A 14,716-nucleotide genomic window follows, 5' to 3' on the forward strand; every position below is an offset into this window, starting at 1 on the left:
TTACAATGTTGTGCTCTTTTCTTGGGATGGTGCATGGTGTTTTGTTATTTGCTTAGGGATTAAAGGGACTTTATTAGGTATTTATTACACTTCTTTTTTGCTGCTGCTGTTATTGCTGTCGTAGCCCATCCACTTCAAGGTTTGAGGGTGTTCAGAGATGCTCTTCTGCATACCACTGTCGTATTGCATGGATACTTCGTTTGCTGTCACCTTCCTGTCAGCTTGAAACTGTCTGGCTATTCTCCTCTGACATCTCTCATTAACAAAGCGATTCACAGAACTGCCACTCACTCGATTTGTTTTTCATTTTTTGCACGATTCTCTGTAAACTCTAGAGACACTTGTGCATGAAAATCCCAGGAGATCACCAGTTTCTGAGATATTCAAACCACCCTGTCTGGCCCCAAAAATTATTCAACAGTCAAAGTTACTTAGATCACATTTATTCCACATTCTGATATTCGGTCTGAACAACAACTGAACCTCTTGACCGCGTCAGCATGCTTTTATGCTGCCCCATGATTTGATATTTGCATTAACAAACTGGTGTACAGGTCTACCTAACAAAGTCACTGAATGTAGTGTTGCGATAATTGTTTGTAATGGTATTTAATGTTGTGTTATTTGCTGAGGATGGCATATGGTGTTGTCTTGGCTCCCTCAGTGGTGCGGCAGGGAGTCAAGAACCTGAATGTCAATGAGGAGACCACGTACAGCCTGCAGGCATCCTGGGACCTGCAGGACCCCAATGTGCAGGAGTACAGGGTGTCCTACATCAGCCAGAGGGGTGACCGAGCGGAGGAAGCAGTAAGTGCGGTCTTCACCCCACCTCCACTCCGTTCTCTCCCACAGCATGGAGTAGGGCTTTAAGCCTGATTTGTACTGCAAAACATTCTGGATTTATACTTCGGCGAACGTCTGCGGTGACGGTTCTGTTGTCTCTATGGTAATAAGATGCCAAACAAAAAACACGGTGGAGCCTGGCGTAGCCTATCCAGTACAATTAATTTCAGTGTGGCATCTGGCTGTCCACTCAATGCTGCGTGACAAAGTGTGTCCGCAACATAACAAAATTCTACAGGTGCGTGGCACTGAGGAAAAGTGTTGTACACTATTTGAATGTTAAAATGCATTTGCATCATACGAAGGGTGTATAAATCAGGGTTTACACTCTTCTTTTCTGGAAGAAGGGCTTCCTGCTCCCAGTCTGGTGGACATGGTTTCATATTCACCCCAAAATACATTTATTTGGATGAACTATTCATGGAGGTTAGCAATCCAGTTGAGAAAAATGCCCTGTAACTAAAAGGCCCCTACGTAGATGGCACTATGTGAAAACCCCTGCCGTGCTAATGATAAAGATTAATTCAATGAATTAAAAGATTAATACAACAAGACAATATGGTTTGCTTTTGATGAAAGAGTTATTAATTAAACAGCGAAAATCTAAGGATACAAGCATTTGCCCTCTTTAATCCTTAATTAAATTCCAACCGGAGGCTTGGTCTCTGCATATTCTCTGCTAGTATTTGCTGAGGTATCATAGGAACTTTGCCATGTTAACACATCGGCTCCCCGCACCATCTGTATTCAATTCTGCATGCTATGGGGCAACCCAAACAGTGCCACTGTAGCGAAAGGTATGTGTAATCCAGGGGTTCCAAAACACCACCCCAACACCCCACACACATCTTGTGCCTAACACCACCTTTTAGCCACGACTATACTGAAAATATACCACAACCTCTCCTGCCTCATTGCTTTATTATAGTTTTTGTAATGTTAAACATGTAGTGGCCTACATTCGCATATTTTAAAGAGACAGAAACAGACAGAGAAATTACATTCTATCTTTTTAAAGATTTTCAGGCGACCCCATCCTGAAATGGAGCCACCCAACATGGGGTCCTGACCCACAGTTCGGGAACCCCTGGTGTAATCTAATGTGAATAACGCAATTCAGTCTGCCGTCATTTTCCCACCATTAACATGATAAACACTCTTATCCGTAATAAGCCGGGGAATGTTGCTTTGCCGAAGTCCGATGTCTGTTCAGCCTCTTCCTTATCCCAGACCTGCTGCACGACCAGCGTCGGTTTCTAAAAAGTATTCGCTGGTTTGTCCCCTCCGACGCTGTGGAGCCGCAGCGGTTCCGGGGAGCGGTTTCCGATGAGCGATTCTGGTAGTTAAACCCACCAGCCTCTCCCCCGCCCCCACATTTTAATTTTCTCTCCTGGCCGCTGTGGCCCTAGTGGCGCTGAAGATGGAGGAGAGGGTCGAACACAAAAGACATTTCATTATCTTTTCAACTGCCATTTAGGTCAACCGGGCCCAATCGCGGAGAAAAAACAAACGGTGAGGACATGTTTCAGACAGGGTGGGATGTTCGCTCTGCGGCTTTTCAGGAGGATTCGGCGCGTTGGAACTGGCGGAGTGCTTTGCGGGGCAGCCATTTTGTGACACGTCACGTCACGTTTGTGACGGTCCAGGAGATAGGCAAGCTTAATTTGGTGATTTGTAACGCTTAGTCAGCTGCCGCAGATTGATTGCAGGGATTATGATTTGATCATAAGGAGCACATACATCAGGACAGATTTGCTTCATTGTGCCCTCTAAATCAGTGCTTCTCAACTCCAGTCCTCACCCACTTGCCGGAAGATTTTTGTTGTAACCAGCAACTCACACACCTGATTTAATAATGTTTGGTGGTTTGATTGGTTCAGGCATTAACTTCTTAAGTCTGTGAGTTCCTGGTCACAGCAAAAACTCTCAAGGACTGGGGTTGAGAAACACTTCTCTAAATGACAGATTTTTGACCTATAAACCCGCTGAATTCCTCATCACTGACACTGTTGAATTTAACAGCAGATACAGGTCATGATTCCTAAACATTTTGGGATGATAATACTAGAGATAACAGGTCTGAACTGCAAACAGCTTTTATTTTATTTCTCATATATTTATTTAAGACTGGGCATCTGTTAGAGTGCACACAGAATTACTTTTCAGAGTGCACACAGAATTACTTTTCAGTTCTTTCACATGATGTTACATTATTTTTACTCAAACTTGTGAATTTTATCTTTGGAACTGTTGCGATAAATCATGTTTCCTTGGAAGAAAGTTGCTAAACAAAAATAAAAGAATCACATACTCCGTCAAGACGAGAAGAATATGATTTCCTGTGCAGACAACAAAGGTCGGCTTTATATTTGGTGATCAATTTCCTGCTGTCTGGGAACAATAACTGCTTATGTCTCGTGTCACACAAAGCTATGCTCATTTTTCTCAAAACAGCCAATTTGTTTATGGTAAGACGTTTGAGGTCACTCAAATTAGAAATATGGTACAAAATGAAATTTTACTGCTGCAGTCCGATATCTTCTGCAGTAGAGCATTGTATAATAATGTAAACTGTATACAAATACTTATCTTTCATTGGACATATCTTCCATTAGATGCAGCAAAGCCAGCATTTTACTAACTCAGTTGACCATTGAGCCATGATGAACCCAATCTCTTGTGATGATTAACATTGCCTTTGTTCATTCGGTCTGTCTGGTCAGATCTATTTGTATTAGTTATATTAGCAATAAGTAGTCTTCAGAGACATTATGGCTCAACAATGTGAACTCACAACATTAGATTTGTGTTGCTGCTGAACATTTGAAAAGACGCAGTGCTGATGGAGGGCGGGGCAGGGGTTAGTTCCTCATTTCTCAGAGACTTCCAGTAAGCCCTTCCACTGTCTGTAAGTAAAGCTTCTCCACAATCCTTACCAGAAGGTGGTGGTTTCATGCAGAAACACACTTGAGCAAGGCACTTATAACTAGGCTACTAGGCTCCCTGAATTGCCAAGCATTCAGTTATGTAAATGCATATCTGAAATATAAGCTTGAGTATTTAATGTGACTCTGGAGGCCATTAAATGCTGAAGTCATTTCCAAACTTGGGGTTGTGAACTTGGGATCGACAAGTGGGTCATGAGAACCAGATCTGTGACATGATAATGATATACCCCAGGTGTTTTTATATGTATTCATGAAACAAAACATGATTCAATATTAGAAAATATGTTATTCTAATATTTTGGGTCAGAGAAAATGTTTTCACAGCGGCTCATAGGTTTGGGAAGTTTTCAAGAAAGAGTAATATAAAATGGGGGCAGCCTGTAGCCTAGTGGCTGAGATACATGACTGACCCTAGAAGGTTAGTGGTTCAAGCCCCGGTGTAGCCATGATGACATGTGCGCAGCTGTTGCCTTGAGCAAGGCCCTTAACCCTGCGTTGCTCCAGGGGAGATTGTCCCCTGCTTAGTCTAATCAACTGTAAGTGGCTTTGGATAAAAGTGTCTGCTAGATAACAAGCAATATGTCACAATAGTCACTGCGATGTAGAGTGTCTCACGCCTGGTCATTTCCATTCAGGTCATGGTTCCCAGCGAACAGAGCAACGTCCTCCTTCAGCCATTACTGTCTGACACGGAGTACAAGGTGACAGTCACCCCCGTGTATGCTGATGGAGACGGAATCAGCGTGTCATCCGTGGGGAAAACACGTGAGTCTAAACTTTTCCTGGTGTGGTGTGGCATCAAAGCTCTTTTTATTATTTATTATACATTATTTTATCAGGTGAGTCCCACTGAGCCCTGGCCAAGGGATGCGAGCAAGTAGTGTACACAAAACACATAGAGAAATGCAGAAAGGAAAATCCAAACTGTACAAAGTGGACATGCACTTTGTTTGTAGACTTGGTTGAAGGACTTATTTTGAGTTAAGACTGTATTACAATAATTTTTTTGAAGACCCCAAAGCAAAAGTTCATCAGCGTCAATAGTGAGTGAAAAGCGGAGTTGTTACAGTATTTCTGTTGTTGTTATTTGGTGTTAAATCTTCCCGTAGTCTTTTCCGCACTGAGAACCTCTGCATTAACTGTAAACGGGCAGGGTGACAAATATTGATTTTCTCCATTAATAAGCTTAATGAAAGTCATTTATAATGACAGCCTCCTCTCCTTCCAGTAATGAGGCAATAAAATAGCTTTTACTCATGCTGGCGCAATTGATTATGTACACCGTTCTCAAAAATGATTACCCTTGACAACCAATTTGAGATAGTTATTTTGATTAAAAATTGAAATGTATGTATTTGAGTTCAGAATGAAAAGCTTCAAGAAAAAAAAAAAACCTCTATGATAATTAAATAATTTCATTGCCAGTCACACATAAGAATTAGCTCCATTAATACTCAGTATGCCTAATGGCCAAGACATGCCTGTGCACATACGGGAGTGTTTAGACATATTATTCTCTGGCACACCGCTCCCAGAAGCACAGACATTGTCTTGACCCTAGATTATCTGCAGAGTTCTTGCAATTCAATTGGGCCGACCAAGTTTCAACAACATATTATTAGTCAGCGGTTGTGTTAGCTTGAAAGTCTGCCCGTGGTTGGAGTGCCCCCTACACATGATCATAACTAATTTAGTAGCAAAACACATCCCAACAATTTCTGTGTTTGTAGTGTAAGGCTGTCAGACTCCAGTCCTCTGGGTTTTTGTTGTAACCAGGAACTCATGTAACTTAATCAAGGGCATTTATTGGTAGTATGATTGGTTCAGTCAATAAATCAGTTGTGCCAGTGCCTGGTTCCAACAAAAACCTTCTGGCAAGTGGGTCCCAAGGACTGGAGTTGAGAAACACTGGTGTAAGGCTATGCACCTGACCAGGTCAAGGGCATGGTTGTTTTTGTGGAGACTTGACGACTCCCTGTTTCTTCACAGTGCCCCTCACCGCACCACGAAACCTCAGGGTGTCCGAAGAGTGGTACAATCGTTTCAGGATCACCTGGGACACTCCTCCATCCCCCACCATGGGGTACAGGATTGTCTACCAGCCTATCTCTGGTAAGTAAGACCTTCTAATTCTTGTTTGCCAGAATAGGGGGGTTTACTCCTGGGGCCTGGGCAACTCCTAGTGGCCATGACTGGGAGGTGGTTCAAGCCCCGGTTTAGCCACGATAAGATCCATAAAGCTGTTGGGGCCTTGAGCAAGGCCCTTAAACTTCCTCTTTTGTTAAAAGTTTGACTGCTTTTATGTTTGGGGTCAAATGGATCCCAACAGTTTAAATAAATGCTAAATTATTGAAAAAGATACATTTTAACACTTTGTGTATCGCCTTCGTATTGTCTCCCAAATGACTAGCCTTTTATCCATAAATATGAAAAATCAGTGAGAAACATCTCATTTTAGAGCCTGAGCTAAGGAAAGTGAAAGTTTTAAATGGTTGTATATTTTCTGACATTTTATACAGTTACAGAATAAGCCCATACAACACATGCACACAGGTGGTACAGGATTGAAAACATAGCATTATGTTTAATCCCACAAAAACAGAAAATTTAAAAAAATCATACAGTATCAAAATGGTTTTTATGATGTCAAACACTGAATGGGGTTAAATTGACCCCAAACATAATAGCAGGGTTAACCCCATGTTGCTCTAGGGGGGATTGTCCCCTGATTAGTCTAATCAACTGTAAGTCTCTTTGGATAAAAGTGTCAGCTAAATAACTGTTATGAAGCATCCATGGGGTGAGTTGCAGAGGCAAAATACATGGGAATTTTTTTTTGAGCCTTGGAAATGAAAACTTGCAAACTTTGGCATCGGCTCTGCCCCTCATCACTCCCTGTTGTAAGCCTGCTGAAACAGGGAGTGGTTACTAACCCTCCCCTTGTGGGGATCTTGAGAAGCAGAGCTCACCGGTGGATGCTGGGGTGGTGGTGGGAGTGCAATGACTTTGAAGGCATGAATAGCAGGATAATTCAAGCAAAAGCAGCTATCTAAAGTGGCAATAGCATGCAATATGGGCAATGGCAGCATTCCAAAACAGGCAGTGCAGCAGAAAGAGCCAGGCAGTGCAATGGCGTTAGCATGCAGAATGAACTAGACAGCAGGGCAGCTTTGTATTATTGCATCAGGGCAGATGTGACAACAGCTAGCGGGCAGCATAGCATGGCAGAGCGTGAGCCAAAACAGGTAAGGCTGGTGCTTTATATAGCCCCTCCCATTAGACATATGAAGTGAGGGGGCGGCACTTCTTGAGTTATCTGTCTGAGGATTCAAAAGATGCCGGGAGAGGGCTTTTGAGTTACATTTTTGGGAACAAAATCACAAGCATCTGGCAACACTGCATCTAAGACACTGCTCCTTAGCGAAGTGTATCCAAGCATAATTTATGAGGGAATGAAAGGCTTTGTAAAGGAGAAAAGTTTCCAAGACTGTAGGAAAGGGCTATTATTCCTTCTGCGACTGCTGTCAGGCTCTTAACACAACAGTTTAATTCGATGGGACAGCATTTGGGGGAAAATTTCACTGGGCCCGGTTTAACTGTCGAAAATTACAAGCTTGGAAATAAAAAAGACACGTCTCTGTTTCCCATTTAGTCTATAAAAAGAATATAATTAATTCTAAGGAATATAATTATTTGGGGAGCAGGAAGGTAAAATTGGTACGCCACCAGCATTTAAAACACTCTGCGCTCTATTATCCAGAACAAATGTTGCACGGCACATGGGTGTAGTCCATGGCACGAGGCGTGGGAGCACGGATTATGGCTGTTGAATGTCGTTATTTTCATGTTGTTACATCTACAGAATGTAAATAGAACATACGTATGTACCTAATTTGTTGTTGTTTTAAACATCCATGTACAGTAAGCTCTTTTGAACCAGTGTTTTGTCTTGGAAATATTGCAGATATTAAAGATTTATTCACTTATGTATTATTGTTGCAATTGTACTGCACCTCTGTCACAACTATCCCGCACATACTTTGCAATTTCAATCGGACTAAGGTCACATTTTGCACACAAGCCATTTGTGATCAGCTCAAACTTATTGTGACTTATTGTAGCTCGTTATGACTTCAACATTACGTTTAAGTAATTCAGTAAGAAGTGAGAATGTAGCAATTCTGCCAGCTCTCCCCTATTCAAAATATCTTACTGACCGCAAGCGTGGTACCGGCTGTCCTTTGTAACTACGTTCCTCCTCAATTAGCCCTGTCTCAACTGGACCCTGCCTTCTGCCCCCCTGAAAGTGTTCCCCCTCAGGGGGGGGTTGTAGCCGGGGTCGCTGCAGTGGGAGGTGCTGAAGCCTGACCGCTTGCTCTCTCTTTCTCCCACAGCTCCTGGCCCCGCCCTGGAGACCTTCGTGGGCGAGGACGTTAACACCATGCTGATCGTCAACCTGCTGACCGGCACGGAATACAGCGTCAAGGTCATCTCCTCGTACACAACGGGCTCCAGTGAAGCCCTGGCCGGCAAGGCCACGACATGTAAGTGCGCTATGTCCTGACTAGCTGGTATAGCGTTCTCCGAACGGAAAGCTGGAGTGTTGTTGTGATGTTATTGCCGTGCGACAGGAGCGTTGTGGGAATATACGTGTGTGGCCGTTTTCTTCTGTTAAAACTTGCCTGTGTGAAGCCGTGACTGAATGAAAATGAGGCTGCCTCTTTGTTCTCAACTCCCCTGTTGTGCACTATTCCTGTGGGCCTAGAATACAGTCCTCAGCAACAGTTGCGTTTGGTCTTTCTGTGTCAGCATGCCGTCCTGCGGTCATGAAATACAGCATTGGTTATAGACCGGCGCTCCTCAACTCCATGTCCTGCGGGCCGCAGTGTCTGCAGGTATTCGCTCCTACCGTGCGCTACACCACCGGATTTCACTAATTAGCTTATTATCTGAACCAAGCAGGTAGAATAGTTGGTGAAGTCAGGTGGTGCAGCGCACGGCAGGAGCGAATACCTGCAGACACTGCGGCCCGCAGGACGTGGAGTTGAGGAGCGCTGTGGAGTTGAGTAGAATGTTTTTCTTGGCAGTCAGTCACCATGATGTTTTGATGTATCTTGTGAGATCTGTGAGCTGGCCTTGACATATGTGACATTACTTCCCTATTGAAATACAGTTCCTAATGTGAATGTGCTGCCGAGAATAGTGTAATTCCCCAATTAAAGCATTTCACATTGTGACTACGGCAATCAGCTCATTGAAGGCAAAGTAAATGAAACTAATGGAAACTCTGGCTACAGAGGGGCCCCAGTTAGCACTGGCACAGTCAGGTTTGGAATTGTAGTCTCCATCACTACACCGTGACAACGTGGCTCTAATGGATACCCCACTTGAGCCCAGAATTACGAACCGCCAACGATTTGCCAAGTCTGTCTGACCAAGCTGGACATCGTTCTGTTAGAACCCTTCTTCGCCTTTGCTAATATTTTTGTACTGCACTTTTTTCTATTATACACTGAATATTGTGAAATGAATCTATTGTACGTTTTAATCTATTGCATGTTAAAAATATATATTCATTTTGGACGCATTGTAGCATTGTAACAGTGTGGCTCTGTGGCACGTCAGTGCTCGGGAAATGAATAGGCAAGAGAAAACTTGGCACATTGAAAGCTCGGGAGCATGGCCCTCCGACGTCTGCGTCTTCTTCTATGGATTTACAGCGCATTTACATTCTACTATAAGGAATGCAGAATATTTTGTACCCACCATACGCTTGCTGCTGGAGCTCTTTCCAGCTCCCCTCCTCAGGAGACAGCTAGCAATTTGAATGCCATCAAATGACTTGGGTTTCACATTAGCCGTGGAATTTGTATTCTGAGCACAAACAGGAATAGAGTCACTGAGCTGTGGGAATATAGGAATATAGGAGCGTGGTCTAAGGTGTGTTGATACCAGTAATAGACCCCATTAGATATGCTTGATTTTATTCCAACAAATAACAATTTAGAGATAATCCATTTACTCAGACGAACATCCGTTATTTCTTTATTTCGTTTATACTGTATATTCTTTCCGCCTACTATTTTTTCTTTTAAGACGCTCTGGTGCGACTATTAGGACCGCGGTGAAGAAATAGGTTCTGTCACTTGTGTATTTGAGATGGCACTCTAACGGCCAGCGGTTTTCAAACCTTCTGACATTCGGTGCAATAATGTTCCTTTACATATAAATGTGATATCACTGGACACACTACAAAGTAATATGTGTTTGAGTTCGTCCTGTCGAAAGTGAAATAGATTAGCTTTTTTTCCAAAACCCCTTGGCCGTAGATCAAAACAGTGCTGTCACTTCCGAAACGGAGAGCGGTTTTTCATTTGAACCGAGTCATGCAACCACTGACTCTTAAGCGTTTTCTTTTCAGGATACGTGTCAAAGTATGTCAGTAGCTGTCAGGCCTGGGCTACATGATATTCCTGACTCCCGACTGCTTTGAATGCCCCGTGGTATAATAATGCATAAGCCGTACAGAGATGTGACAATCATAATCTTCTATGACAAGCTGTTATTACATAGAGTGTTGCATTGTGCTTTGCACACAGATCACTGGGTGTCGTATATTACACTCTGCATTCGTTACGGCCTGGGGATTAATTCAAGATTATGCAAATAGACTTTCTATATTTAAATTTCTGCACAAGAGGAAGGGGTCCTGCGAGTATTATGTGTGCATTCAAATGGACCTTTGAATAGTTATTTTAACTCAGAACCCCTGTGTGCATACACTGCCTGCATTATTTGTATATGTCACCAGTGTAAAGGCAATCTGCTGCATAGTATCTTGTTAGATTTTCAATTTTGTAAAGCAAGGATTTAATTGTCCTCGGGGACCTTGTTTATGTATTATACAGCTATCAAATAGAAAAAGTATAATGGTTTTGGCCTTTCGAGAAAACACTTTTAGCTAGAAATGTATCGTCCCCCCCTCCCCCTTTCAAAAATGCTAAACCAAACTGAGGATTAGCGATTTAAAAATCTTGCTGTGTCCCCCTGTCATGACACGAAGCCTTGTAGATTTTTCTGGCCGAGAAGCATAGGAGCTGGCTGCTGGAAACAGCCATTCAATTTCATCAACGTGTTTCATGTGCTGGACTGAGCCAAGAAACAAGCTCGGCCTCATTTGTTTCTGATTACACTGGAAGTGATCTGGGATTGAGCTGCTCGTGTAAAATCATAATGTTGACACGGTTGACTTTACCAGAACCAGAAAGCAAAACAGAACAGCAAACTCCGGAGTTATTTTTGCCTCGTGACAGAGCTAACCCGTATGTTTGGAGTGCAGCCTCCAAGCATTGTATAAGCAATGAGAAGCACATTTTGTGGTTCAGTATTGAAAGAGAAAATTGTCTATTTGGTGTTATTTACAGCTGACTCCTCACACTGAACAACCATTACTGATGGCAATGCCATCTTCTTAGCTTATGTCAAGGTTGTGAGAACTCTGAAATAAGAAAATATGTTGAAATATGACTTATTCTGTCAGTTTTAAGTATTTGTAAACTTTCATGTATTTATTCATTTCAAATATTTATTTTGACGTTATGGATTTCCTCTATTGTCGTTGGCTTGGCCAGCTTGTACTGTTTGCTGCACCGTAGGCCTGGAATCAGCCAACATACTCTATGTTTATTTTTTTCTTCACAAAGTTTTATTAAGGTGATCAATTAAGTTGCTGTTGCCAGACTGTTTTCTGGGGGGAAAAAACTATTGTCTTGTAGCATATTGTTGCTACAATTGTTTATTTGTGAGTCAGTATGAATGACTTTGGTTGCTTCCTTTCACTCCCTATGGTTTCTGCACTTGGGGTTTTTTTTGTTTTGTTTTGCTGACTGAATTTGTATGACCACTTGTTTAAATATATTTCTGTAACTGTCCATGTATTTTTTCAACCTGCCTTCACCGCTGTTTTCTGGCCTTGTCTCTCTCTGAACTGACTGTACCTTTTGTCAAGTGGCCAGGCTCAGTCTTAAGAAAAAGAGTAACGCAAGGTCTCTTTTTCTCTCGCAGTGAAACTGGGGGTGTCCAACCTGAACACCTACCAAGAGCGCACAACCAGCATGTGTGCCCAGTGGCAACCCACCACTGCCTCAATGTACAGGGTGATCATCGAGTCCCTTCTCAGTAAGTACCGGACCCTGCGATTTTACAACCGCAACAATACCAGGCGCACAAGTCTGACATGTTGAATGACGTGAAAACAGAAGTCTTGTGTATTGTATATTCTAAGCATTTTGCTAAATATGTAGACTGTTTGTCATCTTCTTACCTAAAGGAATAGACTCAATTGAGAAAAAAAATTTTGTTCAGTGGCTACTTAACAAGGACTTCTTTCACAAGGAGTCTAGAATCTTCTGCTGATTTATGTACATCTTGGGAATGTTCTGACTCTGCAGAGCGGTAGCAAAATGAAGATGATATTTGATTTAATGGTCTTCAAAACAACGCATTCATTTTTAAAACAAAACATTAAATAGAAAAATAAATCTTATCAGGTAACTTTTCAAAATGGTGGCAGGCTACTATAGATAAAAGCCAAATGAACTAAACAGAACCTACCCACCTCTCTATACTTTCTTATGATCCTATGTTCTTCTACAAAGCTCGCCTATCCCATTATTTGCCCTCCATATGTGCATTTTGCAGACTGATTTAAGAACCAAGATTTTAGATATGAAATCCAGATCCTCCTGGGCTTTCTGTGTGCTCAGCACGCAGAAAGTTCAAAAGTAATTCAGAAAAAGAGCAATGGAAAAGAATAGGGTAAAAAGATCATAATAGTCTATTGCTCATATTATTCAGGAGTCTGACAGATGTATGGACAAAAGTGGACATAACCCTATTGGTCATAGGCGACAGGAACCGGAATCTTCTGAGGGTGTCACAGTTTAAATATTCTGCATAGAGTGGTGTAGGTCCTGTACAATTTGTTCTCCCTTCCTTCTGGATCATTTTTCAAAGATGTTTGTGAGGTTGGGCCAATTATCTTTCTGCTCATTTGAACAATCCTTTTTATGGGGCTCAGGTTCACCCCAGTCAGAGAACCAAAGCAAGCAAGGATACTTAACTTGAGAACTGATTCAATAACGCAGGGGCTGGTAGGGGTGCTTCGGAGGTCTATGACCATTTCCTTTGTATTTGTTGTTCTTGTAGAGAGGTGTAATGGCGTGTCTGTGCGTGTGTGTGTGTGTGTGTGTGTGAGCACAGCATGCCTGACATATGAAGAGCAAAGAGAAGCTTTCTGTCATCCTAGGTTTCAAGGGTATTTTTCTCTTAGCATTTTTATCTAAACTTGTTCTCATGTCAAATAAAGCAACACCATGCAGAACATCCAACAGAAAGACAGAGGAAATGTTCTCATAGGAAGGGGGAAATTAACTGAACTGTCTTTCCAAAGTAGTCTCTCATAGTCCTTAAAACCCTGTTATCATCATTCAAAAATTACACTGGCAACCTCAAATGACCTAATTCTTGAAAGATTTCATATGACAGATTTTCTTTTTCATTGCATCTGCTCAGTGTGTGATGACAGATGTTTATGTATTTCATTTATCTGACTGGACCAAATGGACAGTTTGTTTAAATGAGAAAGAAATGCCTTTTTTTATGAGTGCTTTTAATAACTTCTTGCTGAGCTTGTCTGAAATTGTAGCCAACACTTGGCTTGTGTCTGAATTGCACACTAAGGGCTGGATTTGAACACATAAGCAGTTACTAGAAGGTCGCAATAGCTACATGTCTATATTTGATGCAATGTTAAATACTGTTAAATAAACATTTTAATTACAAATCATATTATCTGCATAACAATTTGAGTGAAAAGTTGAATCTTTGAAAGAATTTCTTAGTATTTGGTATTTCCCCCTTTTGCTTTTACGGCAACGTGCACTCAAGCTGGCATGGACTTGTGCAAACCCTGATGATCCATATTCTCCCAGCATTATTTGACAATGTTCCAAAGAGCATCCTGTGATCAATTTATGCTGTAATACAGTGGCTGTTGACCACTACCTATATTTCCTGATCTGTAAATCTTTTTGTGTTCCTTTGCTACTTGTGCCTGGTTGCTCTCTGCCCATTACATTCCTTGTAATCTGGGCGTATATGCGACTGCAACAGAGCCGCAATACAATGAATGCTTTTGTGCCGTGACTGCTTCTTTAGTAAATCTGGCTCTAAGAGATGCTTTTATGCAAATAAATCAGTTTAAAAAACTGTGGCCCACCATTTTAGGACTGATTCCATTCTCGCATTAGGAGTCCTAATGCTTAATGGTAGGGCTTAATGCTATTATGTGAATCATTGAAACTGAGTGAACCTTACCAGAAATTCATTGTAAATGAGTTCCAGAGACATAGAATGCCTTTTGAAGGTCCAGGAAGACAAAAGAAAACTGTTATTCCAATTAGGACACATATGAAGCTCTCTTTTTTTTCTCAACTTGTTACGCTGGGGGGAACAGAGGAACCAAAAGCAGACAGGGGTGAAGAAAAAATGGCAGATTTAATTGCAACAGCAGGGGCAGAAAACAGGCCAAGGTCAAAAACCAGGGGGTCAGTCCAACAAGGCAGAGGTACAGATATCCACAACAAGCAAAGAAGAGTCCAGGGAAGCAGGCAGGGGTCAAAACAGGAAATCCAGATATACAAGGGCAAGGACTAGCAGGGTGCAACTGAAAAGGACCGATATAAATACACAGGGGAATGAGACAAACTAGGCGGGGCATGGGAGTGAGGGCGGTCTAACAAATAAACATCAGGTGAGACACATGAAAGGGTAATGGCACAATAACAGGGGGGAAACGAAAACACAGACTGGATTCACAAAGAATACAAAAAGTAATACAAACAGCTCCGGACTAGGGAGTAGAC

General features: G+C 42.1%; 1 protein-coding gene across 3 annotated transcripts in view; it reads left to right on the forward strand.

Moving 5' to 3' along the window:
• The window catches only part of col14a1a (collagen, type XIV, alpha 1a), a 121,087-nt gene that overhangs the window by 51,717 nt on the left and 54,654 nt on the right, over nucleotides 1-14,716 (forward strand). For all 3 annotated transcript variants that reach the window (XM_061247041.1, XM_061247049.1, XM_061247058.1), the window contains exons 19-23: nucleotides 665-807; nucleotides 4,427-4,556; nucleotides 5,781-5,903; nucleotides 8,186-8,335; nucleotides 11,856-11,969. In XM_061247041.1, the coding sequence (XP_061103025.1) occupies nucleotides 665-807; nucleotides 4,427-4,556; nucleotides 5,781-5,903; nucleotides 8,186-8,335; nucleotides 11,856-11,969 (660 nt within the window). The remainder of the gene's footprint in view (nucleotides 1-664; nucleotides 808-4,426; nucleotides 4,557-5,780; nucleotides 5,904-8,185; nucleotides 8,336-11,855; nucleotides 11,970-14,716) is intronic.

The sequence above is a fragment of the Conger conger genome, chromosome 1 (assembly GCF_963514075.1).
Source record: "Conger conger chromosome 1, fConCon1.1, whole genome shotgun sequence".
In the NCBI taxonomy this organism is placed as follows: Eukaryota; Metazoa; Chordata; class Actinopteri; order Anguilliformes; family Congridae; genus Conger; species Conger conger.